At 48.1% G+C, this 26,690-nt stretch overlaps 1 protein-coding gene across 2 annotated transcripts; it reads right to left on the bottom strand.

The window, feature by feature from the left end:
• Nucleotides 1-1,772: 1,772 nt before the first annotated feature.
• On the bottom strand, nt 1,773-25,986 carry LOC116948882 (alpha-amylase-like). Of its 2 annotated transcripts, none has more exons than XM_032966091.2 (11): nt 25,797-25,986; nt 16,521-16,695; nt 14,707-14,853; nt 13,057-13,254; nt 10,837-11,067; nt 10,077-10,210; nt 4,789-4,911; nt 4,119-4,218; nt 3,888-4,009; nt 2,966-3,091; nt 1,773-2,253 (listed from the first exon to the last, which is right to left on the bottom strand). In XM_032966091.2, the coding sequence occupies exons 2-11, from the start codon at nt 16,686-16,688 to the stop codon at nt 2,064-2,066; spliced, it is 1,539 nt and encodes a 512-aa protein (XP_032821982.1). In that variant the 5' UTR covers nt 16,689-16,695; nt 25,797-25,986; the 3' UTR covers nt 1,773-2,063. The 2 variants fall into 2 exon arrangements, with proteins under 2 accessions (XP_032821982.1, XP_075927984.1); XM_076071869.1 differs by lacking the exon at nt 25,797-25,986 and adding an exon at nt 18,279-18,368.
• Between the last annotated feature and the right edge of the window lie 704 nt (nt 25,987-26,690).

Genomic DNA, 26,690 nt, shown 5'->3' with positions numbered 1-26,690 from the left:
ACATGGAAGAGGGGAGCAGCGGATCCCACGTGAGCGAGGAGCCGGGGGTCAGCCTCCCCGACACGAACGGTGATGAACTCCACGCCTGCCTCAATGCATCATATATTTCGAAAGACATTCAGCGACTCAGCCTAAGCATCAATATGCGACTTCCCCTAAAAGCCAATACATCCGATACACAGTTTGCTGCAAGTCTGCTGAAAATGGGCAATGGAGCCATACTCCCTAACAATACACACATTTACTGACTTTATTTGCAGTACTCAATTATACTAAGACAGCATGGCAAGACATTACTCTTAACATTTGATTAATGAGACCTGTGCGAAGCCAGTAACTTAGATAGTAAATAATAATAATAAAAAACGCACCTGCATACCCGTCGCTATGCAACGTAGCTTCTTAGGTTTCCATATGCTACACTGCACAATTGTACACGTGTGATTAATCACAGGTGAGCTCACACCGGCTTCACATTCGTTTCGATGATTTGGCTGCTGTAAATGTCTACATGATGAGCCACTTCGTTGAGCTATTATTGGTGGCCAAGTCACTTCTGACAAAAGAGCTATGTCGCTCAGTGGGCCTTACCTGTGCAGTGTGGTAAAATACGCGGTGCGCACTGCTGGCCGAGGGCAACCGAGGGCGGGCAGGTGCGCGTGTGCAACGTGAGGTTGCACGAGAAAACCTCCCACTCATTAACGGGAGGATCTGTTGCAGACGGGGTCGGCCCTGGGTTGTACGCTGGCACAGGAGGTGCCGCCTTGGAGACGTGCGATAAGGTGCGATTGATGGCCTGACAGGCGCCAGCCTGTCTGGTCCTGAAGAGAGACAAGGGAGGAGCTTGGTAATTGGCAGGAGGATATAAGGGGGTGCGTGGGAGCGGAGCGAGAGTTCGGGTTGCTGAGACCAAGGTGAAGACATCTCGCCGCTGCCGCTCAAGCCAGGGACGGACCTCAACCCTCACGAGTCGCCGGGCGGGTGATGGTTGATCCCCCCCGCCCGGATCGGACGAGTGAGTGGGTCTGATGGAACGTAGGCGAGGGCAGCGGCGCAGATGGAGAGCAGCTGTGTGCGAGCCTCTCTGTGTGAGCGAAGCTTCTGTGTGAGCGAAGCTTCTGTGTGCAAGCTCTGTGTGTGTGCAGCTGCCTGTAAGACCAGTGTGAGCTGCTGTCTGTGCGCGGAGCTGTGAATGCGGAGCTGCTCAGAGGAAGAGCTGCCGCACGCAGCTCACCGAGGTGTAAAGTAGATAGGGGAAGTTGGTTAACACAAGTGACTGTACAGACAGAGACAACTGTGTGTCAGTTTACCTGGTAAAAAAGTTTACCTGGTAAACTGACACAGTATAGTTTTTTAGTCGGAGTATGTTTTTGCAGCACGCTGCACTAAGACTCCCTGCACTCACAAATCCCTGGCAGAATGTTGTGTGCGTTCATTTCGAGTCACACGTTTGACTTAGGCATGCCGCCAATTGTGGTGATGTAAACAGTCAGCAGTTGAAACGATGTCGCAAGTTCCTCAAATCCCCAGCTGCCTCTGTCCACCCAGCAGCAGAAATGTTTAGGTTGTTTGTCGTGTGCAAAGTGTGGGCGCTCCCACTCCTTCCATGACATATGGCCAGTGAAGAAGAGGAGGCCAAAAGCACCCTCCACTGGGGCCTCTCAAGTGCTCCCCTCCTAGTGGAGGCCCATCTGCCAGCTGTGGTGTGAGCAAGTAATTGGATGGCTGTGCCTTCACCTTTTAATATCAGATATAGACCAGTGAAATCTGGATTAACGTGTGCACATTTTATTGATTACAGCAGATGAGTACATGTGGCAGTACAGCAAGCTGATACTCGCTGGCTGCACGTGCGAGATGTCGAAAACGGCCGGCTGATTTGAGGCGGTTGAAGCAAGCGGCGGCTGCGTCCGGACTTTAAACGTATTCGTTTCGATCATCATCATTACTGTTACGATTTTGTTATCGATCACGTTCCACTCTGCGCGAAGCGTCGCCGGGGGGCTGGGAGGCTGGGTTCATCATCGTCGCCGTCGTCCCAGCGGGAGCTGTGCGACGCCGTGCTACAGCTTGGCGTTGACGTGGATCGCCACCACAGGATCCTCGGACGCATTGCTGATCTGGAAGAAGGCGCGACCATCGCCCCCCACGGAGATCTGCGCGCCCGTGCAGCGCCCGCCCGACAAGTTGCCGGAGATGACGTCGCAGTAGGTTCCAGCCGGCAGGCCGGTCTGGAGGGTCGCGTCAAGGGCCCTGTGGAACGGTGACGTACATATGCTTGTAAGTATGTATATTTGTATGTATGTATATATGTTGACACTTCTATCGCACCATACATAGCCAACCATGCTAATCGGAGGTGTAGAGGAAGGACAACAAACGAAACACAAAAGGTAGTTCGAAAAAATGAATTTTGAATCTAGATTTCAAAGTGCACAGCTCCAGTGGCTTTCTATTATCGGAGGGCAGTCGACGCAGTGGACAAAACAAAAATTACCCGCGCGTTCTGTCGGTGGATTGAAGTGGCGGACGTTGCTTGCTTTTGGCCACTGGCACAATTTTATTTGTCGTAGATTGTGCTTTCGGCATAGTGTAACGAGATGACGAGGGAGATCTACGTTGCACTCTCACATTGACCAATGTGTCATGACCCCCAGTGCGTCAGAGGAATGCCCGCTGGAGGAGATATCTTCAAGGAAGATTCTACGCCTCGCCTAGTTTGTCTAGCAGCTCGACTGCCCTCGTCCTAACTGAAGGCTCATGGGCCACCAGCTTCGGACACTTTCTGAATTGTATTTCTGTAGATAATATTCTGGTCGTTTTTCTACGTACGGTGTGGACGCCAGCATCGAAGTCGTCGGGCTCGCTTATGTGCGCCCAGCGCCGGCAGCTGCAACCGCAGAAACTAGCGGTGTATATTGGGTGCGTTGTGCCGTTGTGCGGAAATTAAGCCAGTCGTGCTCACCAGTCATCATTGTTGATGACGATGAACCCACGGTTGCCGCGGCTGAATGCAATCTGGTTGCTGCCGTTGTCCCACCAGTTAGTCAGATCGTGTCCGGTGACAGCGTTGCGGAAGATGACCATGTTCCTGAAAAGCAAGAATGGCACGATGACAAAATAATCGACAGCTTTGCGATTGGCAAGCACCTATCCACCTCCCCCTGCTCCTTCCCCCTCGTAGTTCCACAAACTGTCACGATTCGAGGCCGCAAATAGGATTCAAGAAAGTGTTTGTTTTTTAACTGCACCCATGGTGCGTTTATAACCTCCATGGAAATTATTTAAAATGACTTAGAATAGTTGACAATAGGTGATCAATAGGCACAATTCGATGCCTAGATCTTGCGAGTAGCAAGAGGTTGTGGTTGATGAATGGATGTATAGTTACACATTGGATACCTTTTTAAAACGTAGGGTTTCGTAGCCAATACAGTGGTCCATATTTGTTTCTGAGTGGACCCACATTGGTAGTTACATGCCAAGAATCGCCACCATGGCCTAGCCTAGCAACTAATGTGGATTAGTTACACTTCTGCTTTACAGCTATGCCTTTGAAATGCATGCAAAGTGGCCTCTCCAACTACAATAGTCAAAACTTAGTGTTACATTTTGTATCACCGAGAATTTCCATCGAAATTTCTCCCGGAGAGGAACATGACCACCCTTTTGTGCTAAGGGAACATCCCACAGGTGTTGATATCACAGAGTTACCTCTGAGATCCCTTTCAAGTGACCTCTGGTCCAGTGACCTTTTATCGAGGGGACTGCATCTGGCACCCCCCCCGTCCCTTGCCACCACCCCTGCCTTGATCTCTCTCCTTCTGTATCAATCGCTCTGAACCGCTGAACCGCGCCGGCCACCGCGTGGACCTCTGGGAACGCACTTGATCTGGCGCCATCTGTGCTCGCACACCCAGCCGTTGCCACACGTGTCGTCGGAGTTGATGGTCACGGGTTTGGTGGAGCCATCGCCGTTGGCAGGAGGTCCAATCCAGTCGTTCTCATCCTGAAACATCACGGGTCACGCCGCGGAGAACATTGGTCGTGCGTCGTAAAAGTTTTGACGCTAGCGCGGATGCCGCACGTTTTCGTGCACCTGATCGAACGCGTCTCACCTTGCCGTTGACGAAGTTGCGATCCCACCTGTAGCTCGACATGATGCGAGTGAAGCCGTAGGGGTGAGCCAGCGTGAAGGCAGTGCCGATCTTGTAGACGCTGTGGTTATGACAACATCACAAGAATGCAATATTTTTTTAAGACATGTAATTCAGGAGGCGGTGAATGAGTCGCGAGTTGACAGAAGCTACGCATGACAGATTCCATCCTATCACGAGCAGGTTATAATCATGAAAGTCACTCACATAAGCCACATGTGATAGATTCTATCCAATCGCATTTGAACATTTGGGCGCCACCGGTGTAAACGTGATGCGTACATTTCATAGCACGGCGCCAGCAGCGGCATCCGAGGAGATGTGATTCTCTTGTGGTAATGGGTAAACGTGAACTCTTCCCTATTCAAATGGATGCACGACAGATTTTGATTTGAATAGGTCGAACTTTAGGTTGTCGTCGTTGTTGTGGCGGTGAGCAAACCTTCTCTCACACACGTCCGAGATTGCGCCCTCTTTCTGGGGCCCCACTTTACTCAACCCTCCCGGAAGAAGCCGCGCGCCGGAGAAACCAGTCACGACGATCCCTGCCACCTCGGCCCGGGCCCGGGCCCGGTGCCCATCAATGCCCACGCCACTCACCCGCGCACGCCACGCCCAATCGCCCGCTCACCGCGAGTCCCAGAAGGTGAGGATGGAGGCCCCGCCAGCGCCGTGGCCGCGCTGGTTGTCGTGGTTGTCGACGAACACCAGGGCGTTGCCCGTCGGCATGAAGCCCCAGCCTTCGCCCCAGTTGCTGGAAGGGGTGGCAGAGGGCGAGCCGGTAAGTTTGCACGCACATACATATGTAACCCTATAAACAAAAGGGGTTCCACAGGGTTCCATCCTCGGCCCCCTCTTGTTCTCTCTTCATGTCAATGACTTGGAAACTGACCTGGATCATTCCAGGGTAAATCTGTTTGCAGGTGACACGATACTGATTACTGCTGGTCACTCTTCGGATGACGTGATTGCTAAGCTCCAGGGTGATTTCAACAAACTACAACATCAGCTAGTTGCTCTTAAACTAGTCCTGAATACCTCCAAAACCAAGGTGCACTAGGACTAAAGCAGGACGTTATTTGTCCACAATTTTATTCCTTAAATAATCATTAAATAGAGCAAGTCAAGATCTATAAGTATCTTGGGACATCTTTGATTCAAAACTGAATTTTCAAGATCACATTGATTTTATTGGTAAAAAGACAAAATAAAAAATTGGTTTTCTGTATCGACACAAGAACTGCTTCCCCCCTATGTTCCGCTTGTAATTGATAAAAGCCACCATACTGCGTCTTCTTGATTACTGTGACATCGTATATGAATCAGCCCCCAGTCCTATCCTGAAGAAGCTTGACTCACTTTATCACTCGGTCTTAAGATTTGCATTCAACTGCCCATATAGGACCCACCACTGCTATCTCTACATTGGGTCGAACTGAACTTCTCTTATTGATCGACGGCTTGTGCATCAGATCTTATTTAATCACGATGTACTTACAAAAAAATCAGCAGACTACCTGCTCAATGTTTCGAAGAACAAATGTGACCTAAGGTCTTCGCTCATTTACCAGTTTCACATTCCTTATTGCCGTACAAATACTGGAGTAAGCGCCTTTTCTATTGATGCCCCCAGGGTCTGGAATGCTATCGCCAATAAACTGCAACTTAGATCACTACCTGTGAGATCTTCACTCAAAACTGCTCTAGAGGAGTTGTACACCCCTAGTTGCCACTGCAATTCAGAATGGCCTGAAATCAAATGTATCGTTCCGGATGACCGCTGCAAAGTATGATATTGAGTTTTGATTATAGTGTGCTGATTTTTAAAGGTGTATTGCATTTTTTTAATACTCATACTGATACTCATAATAAAGGTTTTTGGGTTAGATCGCGTTATTTATAAATGTGTCGTAACCCTTCACCACCCGACACGGCCAATCAGCAAAAAAAAGTCATGTTGACAAAAGACAATTAGTTCACTACTTTAGCCCACCGGTGTGTTGAAGAGTGAATCCACAACATTTACAGTTTGAGTACGACGTTTCGCTGGTAATTACATCCAGCATCATCGGGGAATTCGCCAGAATGGTAAAGCCTTCACTTGCTCCCGGTCTTAAATAGAGCAGCAGGGTGACGTCATCATTTAACTCATTCAGGTGCAGTAATTATAAAATCGATTGGTAATCAGTCAATGGTTGTGATTAGTAGTGAGTTGTAATGTGTGTTATTGTGAATATATGCTACGTTAGTAATCCGTTAATTAGTATGTGTTTCCCCTATAAGGAATTGTAATATGTATTATTTAATAATACACTCCCAAGCCGCACTAAGCCTATAGCAATCAGAGCGATTAAAGTTATTTTTATTTATCTCAATTTCAATGGATTCTCTAATTAGTCTTTGCCAGTAATAATTAGTTTTACACAACACTTCAACGTTATCAAAATCAATTGAGTGTCCTTGTTGACAAGCATGTTCTGCCACTGCCGACAGTTGTGTTTGAGATAATTTAATATTTCTTTGGTGTTCTTTTAGTCTTATGCTGATGTTACGTCCCGTCTGTCCATTATAGCATCTGCCACATAAACAATTAATCCGATATACACCTTCTGTTGATAATTTAGGTAATTCGTCTTTAGTGCAAGATACTAGTTTTTGAATTTTGTGTACTGTACCAAATCTTACTGTAATGTTTTGCAAAACACGGGCTTATTTATCAGTTACTCCTGAGATATATGGAATTTTAATTGTTTTAACAATCTGACCGCTTTCAGCAGTGTTGCTTTGCGATCGTGATTTGGCATTCAGTGCTCTGTTAATTTGAGTATTATTGTAGCCATTCTGTCGTAATGCTTCTTTAACGTGTTTGTTCTCTCTCACTAGACTTTCACCATCTGACACTGTTTTAGCCCGATGTATGAGCGTCTTGATAAGAGAGGATTTCTGAGCTGGATGATGATGCGAATCTGCATTCAGATAGGCATCAGTGTGCGTTTGCTTTCTGTAAATGCTGTGTGTTATTTTACCATTTAGGCCATGTCCAAGCAAAATATCTAGGAACGGGAGTGTGTTATTCACCTCCATTTCCATGGTGAACTGGATGGCCGGGTTTTGTGCATTGAGATGATTTAGAAAATCATTAAGAGTATCTTTACCATGTGGCCAGACAACCAAAGTGTCATCCACATATCTAAACCAAAAAGATGGTTTCAATGTGCTCGAGGCAAGTGCTCTTATTTCAAAGTTTTCCATGTACAGATTTGCTATAGCAGGAGATAAAGGAGAGCTCATTGCTGCTCCTTCGTTTTGTTTAAAGAAATCCCCTCTCCATAAGAAGTAAGTGTTATTTAAACAATGGTCAGCAAGTTTCGGAATCTCTTTTGGATAAACCTGTATTCTTTACTAGTGTATCATGTATCATGTACATGTTATATATATATCGTTTATTGATAATTTGAATCACAGTTTCTATGATCACTGTTACATTGTTTTTTATAGCTTTATTTTGGTGATTTGAAAAGTTTTGGTTTAGCCATGTTTGTTTGTTGTAGTACAGAGTTAGATTCGTTCACTGGAACCTTAGTGAATAGAGAAATCACATCAAAACTTACCAGAATATTATTAGGATTAAGTTTAATATCTTTAATCACATTCACAAGATGTTCTGAATTTCTTATGAATGAAGATGTCCTACCGATGTAGGGCTGTATTTGTTTAGTTACATATTTTGCTAATTTATAAGTGGCAGAGCCAATTGTACTGACTATGGGTCATAATGGGATGCCGATTTTATGAATCTTTGGTGGCCCATACAGTCTAGGTGGTTTTGAGGCCCTTGGCTTAATTTGGTGTTGCTCATTCTTAGGGATTAATGAATTTGAAATTATTGCAGTAGTCCTACGTTCTAAAGTAAAGCAACACTGCTGAAAGCGATCAGATTGTTAAAACAATTAAAATTCCATATATCTCAGGAGTAACTGACACATTAGCCTGTGTTTTGCAAAAGCAAAAATTACAGTAAGATTTGGTACAGTACACAAAATTCAAAAACTAGTATCTTGCACTAAAGACGAATTACCTAAATTATCAACAGAAGGTGTATATCGGATTAATTGTTTATGTGGCAGATGCTATAATGGACAGACGGGACGTAACATCAGCATAAGACTAAAAGAACACCAAAGAAATATTAAATTATCTCAAACACAACTGTCGGCAGTGGCAGAACATGCTTGTCAACAAGGACACTCAATTGATTTTGATAACGTTGAAGTGTTGTGTAAAACTAATTATTACTGGTAAAGACTAATTAGAGAATCCATTGAAATTGAGATAAATAAAAATAACTTTAATCGCTCTGATAGCTATAGGCTTAGTGCGGCTTGGAAGTGTATTATTAAATAACACATATTACAATTCCTTATAGGGGAAACACATACTAATTAACGGATTACTAACGTAGCATATATTCACAATAACACACATTACCACTCATTACTAATCATAACCATTGACTGATTACCAATCGATTTTATAATTACTGCACCTGAATGAGTTAAATGATGACGTCACCCTGCTGCTCTATTTAAGACCGGGAGCAAGTGAGGGCTTTACCATTCTGGCAAATTGCCCGATGATGCTGGATGTAATAACCAGCGAAACGTCGTATTCAAACTGTAAATGTTGTGGATTCACTCTTCAACACACCGGTGGGCTAAAGTAGTGAACTAATTGTCTTTTGTTAACGTGACACTTTTTTTGCTGATTGGCCGTGTCGGGTGGTGGAGGGTTACGACACATTTATAAATAACGCGATCTGACCCAAAAACCTTTATTATGAATAATATTGGTCGCGAAAGCCTACGTGTTATACTGATACTCCTGTTATGGAGTGACTCATGCAGCCAGCTATGGCTGCAAAGTTTGGTCGTACATGTTATGTATATCGTTTATTGTTAAATTTGAATCACAGTTCCTATGATCACTGTTACATTGTTTTTATAGCTTTATTTTGGTGATTTGAAAACGCTTTGGTTTAGCCATGTTTGTTTGTTGTAGTACAGAGTTAGCCTGATAACTGTAATATAAATTGTGTTATGGTTGTTATTGTTTGACTTGCATCCCACTGGGATTTTTGCATACAGCGTTGAAATACGGTGTTTTTTCTGGAAGACTTTGCTGTTTTTTCCTGGATTTTTCTGTTGCGTGTAGTCACTTTAAGATGTTTCTTGTTCATGTTTTTGTTTGTTGCGGTTGCACCCGAGTCAAGAGCCGCATGGCTCACAGGGTTATACCTAATAAATGAAATGAAAAAATGAATGTATTTAGATCAGAATGACCAAGGTAACGATCAGTATTCTTCTGTACCCCTTCCTGTAATGTGCGAGCTTCGCGTGATGGTATACCCTGGGTCAGAAACCAAAATAACGAGGGCATTTTTTTTTCGAATTCGGTAAGAAACTCGATATTTCGAGAGACGAATGCATGTGAATGACGTCACGAAGCCGTCCTTCAGGAGCCGTAGGTTGCTAGGTTGCTGACCCCTTTTATATACGAACTACAGTAGCTGGGCCAGAGAAGTACAATTAATTGCATGAATTGAGTACAATTAAGCGATGGGCATCGCAGCCATTCCACGTATACATGGGGTGAGAGCCAGAGCAGAATGCAGATCCTATTGATAGTCATTCTGTTTAGCGATTAACATTTTGATGGCGTTTCAGAGTTTATTTTTAGGTTTAGGCCAAACCCAAAATCAGTTACAATTCATGATATTGGCTCCGATAAACCTTTGTGTTTACGTCAGGTTGGTTTGGCATCAATGGTGTTGTACCCCCGCTGTATTAAACAAGGTTACCCTGTGGTACTGATGCAGACCCAGGTCGTATGACTGGCCCTGAGGCCTGGCAAGATACTCACTGGAGGTAGGACATCTTTTGTCCATTCCATTTGCGCACCACCTCGCCCAGCTTGGCGCCGAACTTGAACTCGGTCACGCGGCCGATGCCAAAGTACTCGGATGCAGAGATAGCCTCTCCTCCAAGGTCAATGACCTGCAAAGATATCTTCATCATCATTGGGAACGCGTATGCGACCAATGCCCATTGCACCAATCAGAAGTACCTGTATTCCACCGTTATGTAGAAGGCCTCCTGCAGGGTTAGGCCGGTGTCACGGCAGAGCTCGTGAGCCCACTCTCACAATTACAGCCACCATCCGCCACCAAGTGGCGGTGATGTCACCACGGTGTTTGTGCCAATCTAGGTGCACATTGAGGCCATGTGAAGCATCGCAGTCTCCCCCCACGACTCCCCCCCCCCTCCCACACACAAAGATCCCCCGTGTAGCCTTAACAGACTGTTGGGGCAAGTCCTGTCAGCGAGCACCTAGGAAGGCCGGAACGGCACACGAGGGGGTGTGTGGCCAGCACCACACGTGGCCGTCTTTATCTCTCCAGCGCCGATGTTTGCACATCGCACGAGGTACTTATTTGAGGCTAAGTTGACCTTGGGCAGGCCCATGCCCGATTCAGATAATCGTCACTGGTGTTGGCCGCGAGTGGGAATCGAACTCGGGTCGCAGGGTTCGTTGCATGGCGCGCTAACCATTGCACCACCCCTCCCCACAAGACACACACGCGCGCGTGCGCAGCACACAGCGTCGGCGCCGCGGCCCGCACCTCCTGGAAGATGAAGGCCTTGCTGTTGGACGGGAAGTACTGCGAGTTGAGATTCTTGAGACGCCCCACGATGTCCTGGATGTCTCCGGGCCACATGTGCTTGGACGCGTCGAACCTGAAGCCAGCCACGCCGATGTCGATGAGGTTGTTGAGGAAGCCGGCGATCTTGCCACGCACGTAGTCCTTCTCCAGGGCCAGGTCGAGCAGCCCCACGAGCTTGCAGTCGCGCACCTGTGGTGGCGCGACGGCCCGTAGTTCAGTACAGCGACTCAACACGTGGGTGAGTACAGCAACTCAATACGTGGGTCGGTACAGCGACTCAATACGACTCAACACGTGGGTGAGCACAGCAACTCAACACGTGGGTCGGTACAGTGACTCAACACGTGAGTACAGCAACTCAATACGACTCAACACGTGGGTCAGTACAGCGACTCAACACGTGGGTCAGTACAGCACCGTACATAGCCAACAGCACTAATCGAGGTGTGGAGGTTTTAGGTTGGCATCCGACAGGCTGCTCTGGCAAATCCTGCTGTATTGGCCATTAAAAATGCTACCGTGCGCTTCGCTCGCAGTGGACGTAACATTTCCCCTGACGTCGATTGAAACGGGGTAGGCCATTGTGTGCTGGCATCATGGTCCAAAAATGTAAATTTAACCACAAATTATTCAATTGCGATTACACATCGCAATCATCTCCCCCTGCTGGCAGACTAATGCCCTCTTGCAGGGCTGGTGCCGAGCCACATTTTGCCGCACAGAGACAGCTGCTATCGTAGGTGCCCTTTTAAAACGTCGCCCCGTCATGAAGGGCAATATAGCAAAAATACTTTTTTGTTCTTATCTTTATAATGAGCAAAGACACACATAAGCTTTCCATACTAATATTATTCAGCAGTATTTGGTTTAAGAAAGCAAACTCCAGACTGGTTTCGACCTTCTGGGTCTCCTCAGCTGAATCGGGCTTAGTTAAATAAATGTTTCTGGGTTACCAGGTGTTATTGGCAAGAGCACTCCCATATAAACTTTGTTGCCTTTCTAAAAGCAATACTGTATTGTATACAAACTCCTGTTAGGTTTTCCGGTTTTTCTTTTCCTTGATTCATGAGTGGGGGGCCCTGCTCCACTGGGACCGTGGGGCCCTGTCCCAATTAGAGGCCGACCGAAACTGAATTTCTGGTTTCGGCCGAAACCGAAACCAGACCAAAAGTAAAAAAAATACTTTCGGCCGAAACCGAAGCCGAAACCGAAAGTTTAACGACACTTTCGACCGAGACCGAAACAGAAAGGTATATGACCGAAGTTACCGAACATAAGATTTATGAAATATGTCATGATGCAATGCTACTTTCATTAAAAAGAAATCTAGAACTTATCATTCAGAGCCTGCAGGAAGAGTCGCTAAATATCAAATCTTTAGGTGTTACTTAGTAGTTATATCCAAACAAACGAATGTTGTATGCATTCAGCTAGACAGGCTGCCGTCTGTTGACTGGTCGTATATACATTAGCAGACCATGGTTGCAGCTGTAACCTCGCTCCCAAGCTGCTGCTGACGTGTGTGTGTATGTGTGTACGTGTGTGTATGTGTGTACGTGTGTGTGTGTACTGTGTTTGCAGCCTATCGCATAGGATTGCCTAGCGCCGACTGACCGGCCGATAGGCAGAGTGATAGACATAGCACTAGCGTTATTCTAAAAATAGATCTTCGGTTGTCGAATGATGACCGAAAGTCAATATCAGTTTCGTCCGAAACCGAAACCGAAAATAAAAAAAATTACTTTCGCTCGAAACCGAAAGTATGCCAACTTTCGGCGCTGAAACCGAAACCGAATTTCGGTCGGCCTCTAGTCCCAATGGCCCAGTGTCCCCTTATGGTGTCACGGTGGCAACATGTTATCTCCCACGACTGGTATGCAGGAGGTCATGGTTCGATTCCGACCGTGACGCCTGTATATTTGGAGTTTGCATGTCTCTCTCCCCATGGTCGTGTGGATTTTTCTCCGGGTCCTCTGGTTTTCCCCTCCATAATTAACATGCGTTTAGAGCACTTGGCTTCTATAAATGTCCACGTGATGATAAGCCACTTCGTTGAGATATAATTTGTGGCCAGGTCGCTTCTGAAAAAAAAAACTCTATAGGTCAGTGGACATTACCTTTAAAAATAAAAAATAAATAGTTGAATAGTTTAATGTCGATTCCGTCACCACAGCGCACCTGGTACTTGTCGTTGTAGTTCTCAATCTGGCCGCTGGAGGTGCCGCACTTCCCATCGTTAAAGTCCACGGAAGAGTAGGGCACGGCCGAGAACTCACGGCGCCCGGCGTCGAAGTAACTGCCGCACGTGGCATGCGTGCCCGAGCCGCCGCCATCGCCGCACATGTGATTGATGATGGCGTCAACGTAGATGCGAACCTGCGGGGGAGGGACGGGCGGGGGGGGGATAGGAGGGGGAGGGTTCAGGCATGTGGTTGGTTTGATTGGGGCAGACGTCGCCACGTCGTGAAACGCAGCCGTCCATGCGGATCTCGAGCAGAGCAAGAGAACGGCTTACGGTAGCGGCTCACGGGAGCGGATATCACAGAGCTGCATCTGACACCACTTCATGTAACCTCTGGTCATTCCATTAGAGGGCAGCACTTCTTTTGCCAACCCTCTCTGCGTATCAAAGAAATGTGAATCGCATGACAGTCAACCCGATATGTAATTCTCAGAGCTTGAAGTAAGCCAGTTTAAGTTGCCGCGTTTTTGTGTGTAGTCAGTCTTTGGTGACCGGGCTGAGGACCATAAACTCAAATACCCTTCAGAACCAGGTTTAACCACAGGCCTGGATTGGTACCCAGGGACTCAACCGTGCCAGCTCAGCGCTCTGACCCCTGGGCCACTCGGGCTACCGTGGGGCGCATGGCTGTAAAATTACGGAGCAGGGCAAGTGGCATAGAGCGGTTGGCATGGGCCCTGGTGCAGGTAATGCAATGGGGCCCTCTATCCAATTTACCCTCGCCCCACCAACCCCTCATCGTAGCCCGGCGTAAATATCACTTGACCTTGTAACCTTGTACACGGATGCTTGGTGGTTAATACTCTAAACTCTAAACATGTCCCCGACAATACACAAATGTGAAAACACAATCATCATCGCCGTGCTGCTGTCAAACCCCAATGGTTTCAAATGTGTGGCGGTCCTCACACTGATGATGTCTTATCAGCGAAAGTGTGCCCTCCCTCTGAAAGTTGGTGAAGAAGACTGGGTGAGAGAGTTGTTGTTGCCATGGTGACAAGATGGTAATTCTTCTTGGTTCTTTCGGTAAAGTCACGTAGGATGGAAATAAAATAATAATATTTTAAATAAAATAATACGATTTTAAATAAAATAATAATATTTTATTTCCATCCTATACGTGACTTTACCGAAAGAACCAAGAAGATGAATCCCTGCAGTCACGAAAGCTTTAAATCGAAAAAAAAGATGTTAATTGCCTCGCCTGGTATAAAGGAGGTCGTGGGTTCGATCCCGACCCTGACGCCTGTCTATTTGGAGTTTTCATGTTCTCTCCGTTGCCGTGTGGATTTTTCTCCGGGGCCTTCCAGGCTTTCCCCTCCACATTTAGAATCAACATCACGCTTTCAGAGTATTTGGCCGCGAGACATTTCCAAGCGATGATGATAAGCCACTTCGTTGAGCTATCATTTGTGATAGCCAGATCGCTTCTGAAACAAACAGCTATGAAGCTAAGTGGGGCCTTACCTGGTAAAATTTAAAATAGTTTAGTTTATATGAAAGCAATTGTTGACTTTATATATATAAAAAAACAAAATTAGTTTTTAGTTTATCCGAAATCGCTCCCACCACGTCCCGCGCCTCACCCCGGCGTTGTTGCAGCGGTGCACCATGTCGCGGAACTCGGAATCGCTGCCCGAGCGCGAGCACAGGTTGTAGCTGATGGGCTGGTAACGCTCCCACCACGGACGCCAGGGGCTGTTGATCACGATGTTCTCGTTGGGGGGAGACACCTGCGGTTGTTGTGGTGTGGACAAGGGCAGAGAGAAGGTGGTGGACGTGTGGGCGTGGTTGCTGGTCAACCACCCCCTAGTGTGCCGAGCCGGCCTTCATAGGTGCCACTCGCTAACAGCACTCGCCCCAACAGTCTGTTAAGGCTGTACGGAGAGCGGATATTTGTCTTTGAATGTGGAGGTCACCATGGCGAATGCTCAATGGCGCCTCACCTTGGCCGTCACCTCCGCCCTCTTGCTCGATCCCGCCACAGGTGAAAAGTTAACGCCAGGCCTCCAGGGTCACTCCTTCTCCTCTGCTGCCCCCAATGTCTGGAACTCCCTCCCCCCCCTGCCACCCCAGCCCCCTGTTCAAGTCAGGGCTCAAGACCGTCCTTTTGTAAAGCTCCCGATGAACGACTGATTATACCCACCGTTTTTATAGAATGACTATACCAACTGTTTATATAGAGTGACTATGCCCACTGTTTTTATGGAAAGACTATGTCCACTGTTTTCTGTAGAGTGCCTTGAGACGTGGTTGCATTAGATGCGTTAAGAAAACACTCTTACGGTCTCACCCACCACCACCACCATTTCACTTGTTTGTTTTCATTTTTGTTACACAGTCAACGCGTTCTTTAGGGCCCGCTCCTACGATCTAATGGCCACATCAGCTGGCTTTAGATCTTCTCCCTGAATCGCCAACCTCTGGGTGACACTCAACAGCCCATCTCGGTAACTTTCCCTCCTCCATCCTGCACACGTGTCCCACCCATCATCACCTCTTCCATCCTTCACACGCGTCCCACCCATCATCACCTCTTCCATCCTTCACACGCGTCCCACCCATCATCACCTCCTCTTCCATCCTGCACACGCGTCCCACCCATCATCACCTCCTCCATCCTGCACACGTGTCCCACCCATCATCACCTCCTCCATCCTGCACTCGCGTCCCACCCATCATCACCTCTTCCATCCTTCACACGCGTCCCACCCATCATCACCTCTTCCATCCTTCACACGCGTCCCACCCATCATCACCTCTTCTTCCATCCTTCACACGCGTCCCACCCATCATCACCTCCTCCTCCATCCTGCACACGCGTCCCACCCATCATCACCTCCTCCATCCTGCACACGTGTCCCACCCATCATCACCTCCTCCATCCTGCACACGCGTCCCACCCATCATCACCTCCTCCATCCTGCACACGCGTCCCACCCATCATCACCTCCTCCATCCTACACACGTGTCCCACCCATCATCACCTCTTCCATCCTGCACACGCGTCCACACATCATCACCTCCTCCATCCTACACGTGTCCCACCCATCATCACCTCCTCCATCCTGCACACGTGTCCCACCCATCATCACCTCCTCCTCCATCCATCCATCTCTCTGTTTTTTTATTTACTCTGACTTTCCACCCTTATCTGCTTCCCATTTTAATATGTATCCCTTCATTTTTTGCTTAAACAAGCATAAACATTGCATAATGTCACCCTTACCTGCACACTTCGCCCGCCTCCACACCTCCAGCACCCTCGCCTGCACACCCCACTCACATCTCCACCACTCTCACCTGGTCACACCCCACCCCTCCCACCCCACCGCCACACACCTCCAGTACCCTCAACCTGCGCGCCCTCGCTCGCCCCCCACACCTGTACCGCACTCACCTGGACGCCGGCGAATCCGTTGGGCCCGAGCCAGCGCTCGCACTCGGCGGCGATGTCCACCCACCTCCACTCGAACAAGTGCACCATGGTGTGACGCCCGTCGTGGGCGTTGGGGTGCCACTGGCCCCAGGCCAGGCCCACGAACGTCAGCAGCAGCAGGGCCTTCATGCTCCACCTGGCGTCGGCGGGAGGGGACGAGGACGTGAGCGATCCATCGATCCATCGATCGATCAATCGTTCGTTCGTTCGTTCGTTCTTAACGCACGTCCCAGAGAGTGAGTGGTGGCGGGCGACTGTGTCGTCAGCAGAATGAGTGACGAGACAGCGGAATGACCGACACGATTGTCATTGTCAAAGAAGCGGGACCAGTTGTTGGAACAAAAGTAGCGGAATTGTTCACTCGATGTTTACGCAGAAATGAAATCCCGCAATCACGGAATGACGTAGCAATCGCTTCTATTCACGAACGGTGCTGCGACCGACTTGAAATACCACGGAGTTTTGTGCCTCTTATGAAAGGTTCCTCTACCGTTGACCACATACCAGTGCACTACTGTTGATCACATTCTGGAAAAAAAGTAATTAATTTCAGTTACCATAGTGTCTAGCCTCTGTTTACATCCAGTACTGTTGCCTTAATTCTCAAGACTGCTGCTGATGTCACTCCCATCCCGCGACAAATACACCGACAATGGACCCCAACATACCTGCAAATGTGTTATCCCATCTCAAACCTCCACTCCTTTGGAAAAGTTCTAGAACGGATCATCTCCCATCTCTCCGAATACCTCCCTTTCCATGGTCTCCATGGCCAAGGACAGTCTAGTTTCCACATGCCATTCTGCTCTCCTACGTGTGGCCAATGAACACCCTCTCTCAGAACGTGGATCCCTTTCTCACACCCAGTTCTTTTAGACCTTTGCGATGCTTCTGACACCATAGACCCCACCTCCTCCCATCTTTTAGGCTTAGGTGGCTGTACATAAATGACGTCACGCGATTTTGGACGATTTTTGACCTCCCCCCCCCCTAGTCACACGGCGTCACAAAAAGTCTGACCCCCCTTAAAAATGACGTCACAGAGCTCTGCCCCCCCCCCCCCAAATAGAACATGCTTCAAATCGCTTTAAACTATTGTCATTGTACTGCGTATTTAATATGGCGCTGCACTCTGATGTTGTAGGAGAAACATTTAATAAAAAGTATATTTAATGAAGTAGAACGTGTTGTCTATATTTATTTAAAGTTGCGCATTTTGATGTGACGTCACATTTCTCAAACTACCCCCCCCCCTCGTCACACATCATCACAAATGTCTGACCCCCCCCCACCCCAGGTGCGTGACGTCATTTATTAACGGCCCCTTATCGCTGAGCCAAACCTCCTCCGAGGTGAATGGAGATCGGTTAATAACCACTGCGTGGGTTATCGCGGTTGTGCCGAAGAGTTCTCGTGCCGGAACCGTTCGGCACGGTGCCCGACGTTTTGCGCCACGTGCTGGGAGCTTCAGACTTTGAAGAATAAGACCAAAGCGGATTCCTGAAGAGAGCACCGAGCATATGGAGTGAAACGCCAAATAAAACCTGCCGCACAAACCCGAAAAACATTCGAGAGAACTCGAGAGAGAGAGAGGGAGAGAGCGAGATCGTCAAGACGCGATTGCACCCTTCCTGACCAGTCTGGAGTCATTGCTCGCTGTGAGCCATCGCTCCGAGCCAACAATCGCTTGGTAGTCACCCTCCGCACTCAGTCGCTCACCTCGCGCGCAGCAAATCTGAAGCTGGTCCCTGCCGTCTGCAGCCCCGTGCTTAAATAGTCTCGAGTCGGGCGCGAGAGAGGTGCGAGTGGGAAAATGCGCAGTTGGTGGTGCATTCGCTCTATGGGTAAACCCTCACATGTGGCCTTGCTGATAAAGGTCTATGAACTCACCAGGTAAGGTGCTCCTGTGTTCATTGCCAGTGGCGCTCACATGTATGTGTTGCGACGGAGCGGCTTTAGAGGTGGGTGCACGATAATGTTGGGAGGTTGCGTAAACTTTTCACCCTTTGTCGCGTTTAGGACAGAGCGGAGGGAAGTTGCGCGGGGTGGACCATTCATGTGATGACGAGTGACGCCGGAGGTCACCTTCAGCGGGAAGGATGTTGACAAAAAAAACCCCTTCTGGCTGTTCGAGTTATCTCGGTCGATAATGCAATAAGGTACTTTGATAATAATTAAGCAGACTATCAGCTGCCTCCCACACATCAACTCCGAGAAACCAATACAGTGTACATATATATTTTAGAATCGACGTGTGCACGTTCTTGACAAATGTAATACGGTAGCATGCGTTTTAAGCAGCCGGGTTTTAACTTGATGGGTCTTATCAGTGAAATGAGGATCGTTAAGTGTATGCCAGGTTTATCCCTGGCAAGGGTCATTATCCACCGTCACAACAGGGCCCTGTTCAGCAACACAAACGCATTGTTTGACGAAACAGTATTTTGAGATGATCTAGACCAGTGGTTCTTCACCTGGGGTGCACGTATCCCCTTAGGGGGGGGGGGGGGTTGCGAGACATTGGCTGATTTTGTTTTTTAAGGAAAATAATCGAAAACACAAATTAAGCACAGGCACGTAAGTACAACTACTTTGTTCAATCACCCCCTGCGTATGCATTACCATTATACATTGTTTTATGAATGAGAAGCAAAGGAGCGCAAGGCTGCAATAAAGGTGAAGAACCCACTGCTGTAGATGTTCTCGGATTCTCGTATTTCGGTTCTTGGATTGCGTCGCCCGAATTGCGACTCTGCCGTGCAATCGCTGGAGGAGCGGCTGAATGGACGCATGTCTCAAAGGCATGGATCGGGCACCTTGCCCGCCTAATCTCTGGAGTCAGATTAGCAACCATCCACCCAACCGACCTGACGTGTCAATTGTAATTTGTGTACCACAGCCAACGCGGCATCACCAAATAATGTCACAGTTCGGGCTCATCTTTACAACACATATTGCAAGATAAAGCTTAACATAGTCATAGTCACAGAAACGTTTGAATGAAGAAATACATGCAAATGCAGGAAATGAGGCGTTAATACGCACTCATATGTTACGCAACAGCATTTGTTCAAATTTGAATAATAGTGAATAAAGACATTTACAGCCGTGTGTCGGTACGCTGATGGATGCTACTTCGCCATGCTAGTCAGAGCGGATTGGTGAAATTTGGACCATGGATACGTTGTGATATCATCTGATATTGATGTTAACCTTGGCCGGCAACTGGACTCGAGTCAGCGGTGTCATAATGTATCGAGCTAACCTCTACACCACCCCATGAACTGTAAACAGGTAAATGTGTAGCCCTGCAATTATTTGTTCGTGCCACTGTTGGCAGAAGTGTCCCCCGCACTAGAGGGCATCTCGAGAGAGCACCTGTACAGGCTATTCGGCCCACTCTTCCACACTGGGTCAGACGTCCCAGAAGAGGTGGCCGTGCCCACACTTTACCCCACCACACGCGACGCGACCTGCCGATTGACTCACTGTGTGTGGCACACCCATTGACACTGCCGGGCGGACAGAGGTGGTGGGTGGGTGGGGGTGATTGAAGAATATTGGACCGTTGTTTCAACTGCTGCGCTGGGAGATCGAATGGAAAAAGGTGACCTCTGGTGTGCGTGTCTCGTGCGCTAACAGCATGCCATGGATCGTGTGAAAATGTGAAAGGAGACGTAGTAATTTACAGCCATTTGTTCATTCGCGGGTGGTGAAGGCACCTCTAATTAGCGCGGTTGGCTACGTACGGTACGAAAGAAGTTCAACGTAAGTACGCACATACATGGTATCCCCGTGCCTTGTAAGCTGTGAGTGTTGCTGCACTATACTTCCCCACGCTGGTCATTGCGGGTTGGTAGCGATGGCAGGAGTCAGAAGCGGTGCATGCATCCCTCGCCACCTGATGCGAGTCGTGGTCAGGCATCTAACTCTGCTTTTCTGGGTAAATAGTTCAGGGCAATAATCACGGTGCCACCGCTCCACCCCGTGAAATATGTGATTACAGAGTGTTCTTTGCGTGGGCTGTTAAATGCCTCCTGACGTAATGTTAATGGATATTCCATTATGTGCCAATGTCATTACTCATATCCCTACGTTGAACTTGAAAAATTATGAGAAAAAAAAACATTGCTAATATCACTAGCTCTCACCTGCAAGAAGAGATGATGAATCTCACTCGCATCTCGTACGGTTACATCATTTTTTAAAATATATAGATTAATGCTCAAACAAATAGATTGGATTATTTATGATGAAAAAAGTAATGGAGCTTCCCATTCCCGGCAATAATACAGGAGGTGTTAATGTAGGTGGTGTCTTTTGGTGTTTGAACATCTTCATACGTGTAGCATTGCCGATTAGCACGGCTGGCTACGTACGGTTCAACATCCATACACAAAAGCCTTTTCTTTTTTCATCATATTGATCCCTACTCTTTGGTTCTTTCGGTAAAGTCAAGTAGGTATGAAATACAATTAATAAAATCACGACGTTTCGATCGCAACACAAGCGACCGTCATCAGGTGGAACAGATACAGCAGGAGAACTGCTGACATAGGAGAAAGAGCTGCTGCAACAAGAGTTTATATCGGATTTTGGTGGGCTCAACCCAATGATAAGTAGGGAGGAGCTAGAAAAGGAATTTGTACGTAAAAGTGAGAGATTAGCATGTCAATGTGAGCCGGTCCCAGCCACCGGGGGTGGTGGGAATCCTGTGCCTGGGCTGCCTCACAGATATTTAGCCTGGTGGTGTACTCGGAGAGTCGGAAATAACAGCTGAAACAGGCAGGTAGGATGGAAACATCACAGTCAGTTCTCCAATTTCAGAAGTTATCCTGCTGTATCTGTTCCACCTGATGACGGTCGCTTGTGTTGCGATCGAAACGTCGTGATTTATTTTATTTTATACCTACGTGACTTTACCGAAAGAACCAAAGAGTATACTGTATACTGATCAATACAAATTGCACAAGTAAGACCCGTACATTAGGGGGCAGCACTTTCCCATTCGTTCGTTGCACACCAGTAATGACGAACATTTATTCAGCCAAATTGGGAGGGGGGGGACCCAAGTTTAACCTTTTGATAGATTTGTTTCTGTGTGCACAGTCATCAACTTATAAGAGTCACGTGTGGCTGAATCTGGATTCGATCCGACGTTCTCAGCGGTGCTCTGACCCTTGGGTCACCTGGTCACCTGTTCCTTTGGTCACTTTAAATGCTTGTGACGGTGACTTTGCCTCTTACTTTCATACTTCCAGATGACCGTGAACGCACCCAATGTTGCCAGAGCTGGGAACTCCAAGCTCGTTTTGAGCCTCGGCGGCACTAAAATGGGAGAGTATTTGGCTGCCGTAAAATTCCACGAGGAAAAGCCACTTTTCGTTGAGCATATAGTTTGTGGCCAGATCGCGTCGTGAAAAAGGGCTCATAGCTCAAGTGGGCCTTACCTGAAAAAAAAACTGAAAAATAGTTTAACATTTTGTAACGACAAAAATGTTTATAGTTTGATTGCCAGGACGTACTGCTTGCTTGTCGGACTGGAGCTGCGAGTTGGGCTGGTGGTGGCCGTGCCACCCTTCCGTATGCGTGGTGAGGTTTTATCCGGCACTTATTCACGGCATTGGCCAAACATTCCAATGCACAACACCCCCCCCCCACCCCCTTACTGAATACGAGTCTTGAGATACAGCAAGGCTTTCTTGGCTTGATTGAATAACTATCTCATATTATTCTCCGGACTATTGCAAACGTTTAATGTGTTTCATCTCAGTCACTCACCCACTCACCACACTGTGTTCAACCACCAGCACACTGCAGGTCACAACAGCACATTCATCCATAATACAGGTTTTTTTGGGTTAGATCGCGTAAATATATAAATGTGTCGTTAAACTCGCCACCACTTGACACAGCCAATTAGTAAAGGTTGTCACTTAAATATAATATGCCATATTCTTTGGTTCTTTCGGTAAAGTCACGTAGATAGAAAAATAATAATGAAAATACAGTGAATAAAAATAATAAAAAATAAAATGAAAATAATAAACAACAAAAAAACACTAATGTAGACTGTAGCCTGATTCTTAATCTGATTGAGTGTACTGGCAATTTAGAATGTAGACTGTAGCAATGGTTATTAAGCTGGGTGAGTGTACTGGCAGTTTATAATATAGACTGTAGCCTGGTTCTTAACCTCGGTGAGTGGACTCGCAGTCTATAATGTAGACTGTAGCCTGGTTTTTAAGCTGGTGAGCGTATTGGCAGTCTATGATGTAGACTGTAGCAATGGTTATTAAACTGAGTGAGCGTACTGGCAGTCTATAATGTAGACTGTAGTCTGGTTCTTAACCTGAGCGAGCGTACTGGCAGTCTATAATGTAGACTGTAGCAATGGTTATTAAGCTGGGTGAGTGTACTGGCAGTCTATAATGTAGACTGTAGCCTGGTTCTTAACCTGAGCGAGCGTACTGGCAGTCTATAACGTAGACGTATTCTTAGTTATGGGTATCCATTGGCGGTTTGGTTATGTGATTATTCACTCACCCACTCACCACACTGTGTTCAACCACCAGCACCAGCACCACCACCACGCTGCAGGTCACAACAACTCACTTACTCATTCACCCAATCACCTACCCATTCTTCCACGCACTTCTTCACTCACTCCAAACACGTCTCCCTCAGCGTCATCTCTTGCATTGCTGCGCTCTGGCCTAACCTCCCAGAACCGTCTCCTTACGCGAGCTCTTACAAAAATAACTTTGCTCAGTCCAGAGACAAGCGCCCTCAACTCTTACCCATTACAACTTTAGTCGTGAATCGTGTTGCTGGCCACTTGGCATGTTTGTTTTTTGGGGGCCTGTGCTTGACAAAAAAAAAATATATTCTGTATCCTTGAAGTAAAGTCATACACACAGAAAATAAAGTTGAATGTTTTTTTTTTCCTTCTTGGTCACAGCTAATGCAAGAGCGATAAGCGGCAGAAGCTGGATTGGCCAAGAGCTGGCACTGCCCCTCTGAGTGCGGGTCAACCCAGGTAAAGGTCACCTCCTTGCAAACGGCAGCGTCACCTTCCGCATTTGTCGACGTGTCCCACGCGCTCATTACGCTCCCTCCTCTATAGAGCACGCGCGTGCAAAGCGGGAGCAGGTTCAAGAGTTCATCGCCGGTTGAGGTTTATCGACGTAATTTTTGTTGTCGTTGCTTGCACACCTTTTTAAGTCCACTGCTGGATGGAGACCTCCACCGTGCTGTGCTGGTTTGCGGTGGTTGTGTTTTGGGGCGCCACGGTGGCGAGATGCTGACTACATCGCCCGGTATACAGGAGGTCGTGGGTTTAATCCCAACCCTGACGCCTGTATATTTGGAGTTTGCGTGACTGTCTCTCCCCGTGGTCGCGTGAGTTTTTCTTCGGGTACTCCGGGTTTTCCCTCCACATTTAAAAAAAGACATGCGCTTAGAGTATTTGGCTGCTCTAAATGTCCACGTGGTAAAGCCACTTTATTGATCTTTCAATTATGTCCAGGTCCCTTCTCAAAAGCAGCTATGCAGCTCAGTGGGCCTTACCTGATAAATTACATTTATTATATTTTTTTACCTAAATTTCACCACCCGCAGCATTGCTCATTGCAGGTTTGTGAAGAAGGGTGACCACAGGGATGACTTCAGACATTTGGCCATTGTTTCAACTGCCACGCCCTGAAGATTGCATTGAACCGACGACTTCGCGCTGACCAGTGTGGTGAAGTATGGTCAAATAAACCTCACAACCTGCAGGGGTGTGGCCAGGCTCTCATCCAATAGTGTTTTGACAAAAGGGCCGTCCGTGTCCATATAGTGCACATTGCATTATTGATCTAATGTGATGAGTGTACATCTTTGACATTAGAATTTGGTTCATTTGCTGGGGTCAAAAGTGACCAGGTAGTCGCGGACGATGCCGAATGAAGTTCAAAGGTCATTCGTACGACCCAGTACTCACAAGAATTGCGGATTAAAAGAAGATTCTAACAGGAAAGTGTGCAACGAACAGCCATTCATAGCACCACGTGCATGTGCTATGAAGAAGGGCCATGGCCCGAAACGTCACCTTGTATATATTTAACAGCATGGATTGATACCGACTTGTCAGGTTTACTACTTTGCATGTGCTTGGAAGCTGGAATGCCCAGATAAAATCCACGCATGCGAGGGGATAACACTAAAATCTCTGCAACTGGCAGTCAGAATCTTACTGGCACCCAACCCGAACTTTGTAAGTGAGTGGGCGTCTCACTCACTTACTCGATGGTGCAATCCTTACGCGATCCACCAACCCTGCGCGCAATTCACTGAACGAGAGCTGTGAGTCGTCACCACGTACCTGAGTCCCAGTGGCGGACGGAATCCCCGTAGAGTCGGGGGATGAGGTTGGGTGGTGGTCGTGGTGGAATAGGCAGGCTAGCACCACCCTTCTAAATTCTGATGATTAATTAAAACATTGGCAGCACAAAATGGGTAGAAAAAAATTAAGCGGTGAACCTCGCAGATTTTCTCTCGTCTGCAAAGTGGGTGAGATCCAGGGCAGAATGCACGGCGGGACGCGGGCGGATCGGACCACTGGTCACTTCGTGTGGCATTTATCATTGTCTGTCGTGACCCCCCCCCCCCCCCCCACATAACCCCCCCCCACCCCGACACGACCCCCACCCACGCCCTCGCGGTTAAGAATGACCAAACACACTTCAAACCAGGCCACGCTCAAGAGTTGGTGGCCGGTCATTAGGGGCAAAACACAGGGGTCTTCACCCTTTGCCCCGCTGTGTCTTACTGCACACAGGCTTGTCAGTCACTTCGGTGTATTTTAGATCTTGACCACGATGCAGTATACGATGGAACCCCGTCTCCCTCCACCCCCACCCCACCACCACCACCACCGTGCCCCTCCACGATATTTACCCGCCGGCCGCCATTGCTGAGACCTCTGTCGGGCGTCCGTGGATCTATGGACGGCAACGGTCCACGCAGTTGCGAGCCACGGCTGTCGGGAGGTCCAATTCGAGTTGGGTCGGTCACGTGCAGCAGTCGCCCAGCATACGATTTGTGCAGCAGAGGGGTGCAGCCGGCGTCAGTGCCGTGGGAACAGGCGGCGAGGGAAGGGGGCGAATATCCCAATTGTGTAGATATTATGATGAAGGGGACAACACCCCCACCCTCGAAATTGTTTACAACATTTTTAAAATCGATCACGGTTACCTTCGACAAGGTGGCACGAATACCGATATTGTGCTGACGACGGAGCCCCTGGTCTTGAAATACAGAGCAGCTGGTCAACAGTCGGGGAGGCTCAGCCCCGAGTCAGCAGCCGGTCAGGGTCGAGAGGTCACCGTGGCCAAGGTGTCGTTGGTGCCACCTCTATCCCTCGCTGCCGACGCCAGATCCCCGGTAGCTGCGGCGCAGTGGGCACGCGACAACCCAAGGTCTGCGCTGGCAGTCCTCCCACCATCCGGTCTCAAGGTCTTTGCCGTACCAGGATGCGATTTTATATAATTATAGGACAGTACATTTCGAAAGTGTGGTGGTTGTGGGGTGGGGGGGGGGTGGGTATAATTTTGCGTATCCCCTTTGCGTAATTTAACCGCGAACCGTTCGCTTAGTCAGCCGCCCCCCATACTTCTACAGTGGTCACGCACGTGTTGGACGCTCGCCGATCGAGGTGGGGAGGGGGGGTGCACGCAGCGCTAGATGTTGCTTCACGGACGTAACTCGATCTGGCCGAGCCGCGAGGATGAGTCCCAAAAATAAGAAACTTAACTATCAACAGCTGATGCATCAGCCGTCTCAGTTAGTCAAGCCGTGGCACCTGGGTCTGTTCCGTGACCTCCTGCCAGGGGGCCTTCGACACTTCACGAGGCCTCAAAGTGCACCTGGCATGGCACAAGCGCCGCGGTGATGTCCCCGGCACTTAATGACGATCGGCGGTTGTTGGGGTACAAAAACAAACTGTGTGTGTAATACGAGTGGCTGTTGGATGGTAAAACTAGGTGTATGCCTGCATGACTGAATGTTTTACTGGCTGTTGGTTGTTTAGCTGGTGAACTGGGCACGTGGGTGGATTGAGCAGCTATCTTGGTGACTTGGCACGAGTCG

The sequence above is a fragment of the Petromyzon marinus genome, chromosome 35 (assembly GCF_048934315.1).
Source record: "Petromyzon marinus isolate PM22_M1 ecotype Great Lakes invasive population chromosome 35, UKy_Petmar_22M1.pri1.0, whole genome shotgun sequence".
Classification (NCBI taxonomy): Eukaryota; Metazoa; Chordata; class Hyperoartia; order Petromyzontiformes; family Petromyzontidae; genus Petromyzon; species Petromyzon marinus.
Note: the sequence above shows the minus strand (reverse complement) of the source record. Positions and strands in the feature narration are given on the sequence as shown.

Coding starts and splice junctions, on each gene's coding strand:
- LOC116948882 (XM_032966091.2), bottom strand. CDS start 16,688: ATGAAGGCCCTGCTGCTGCTGACGTTCGTGGGCCTGGCCTGGGGCCAG. Junction 13,255..14,706: donor ACCGCTGCAACAACGCCGGG/GTGAGGCGCGGG, acceptor CCTCCCCCGCAG/GTTCGCATCTACGTTGACGC. Junction 10,211..10,836: donor AGGCCTTCATCTTCCAGGAG/GTGCGGGCCGCG, acceptor ATATCTTTGCAG/GTCATTGACCTTGGAGGAGA.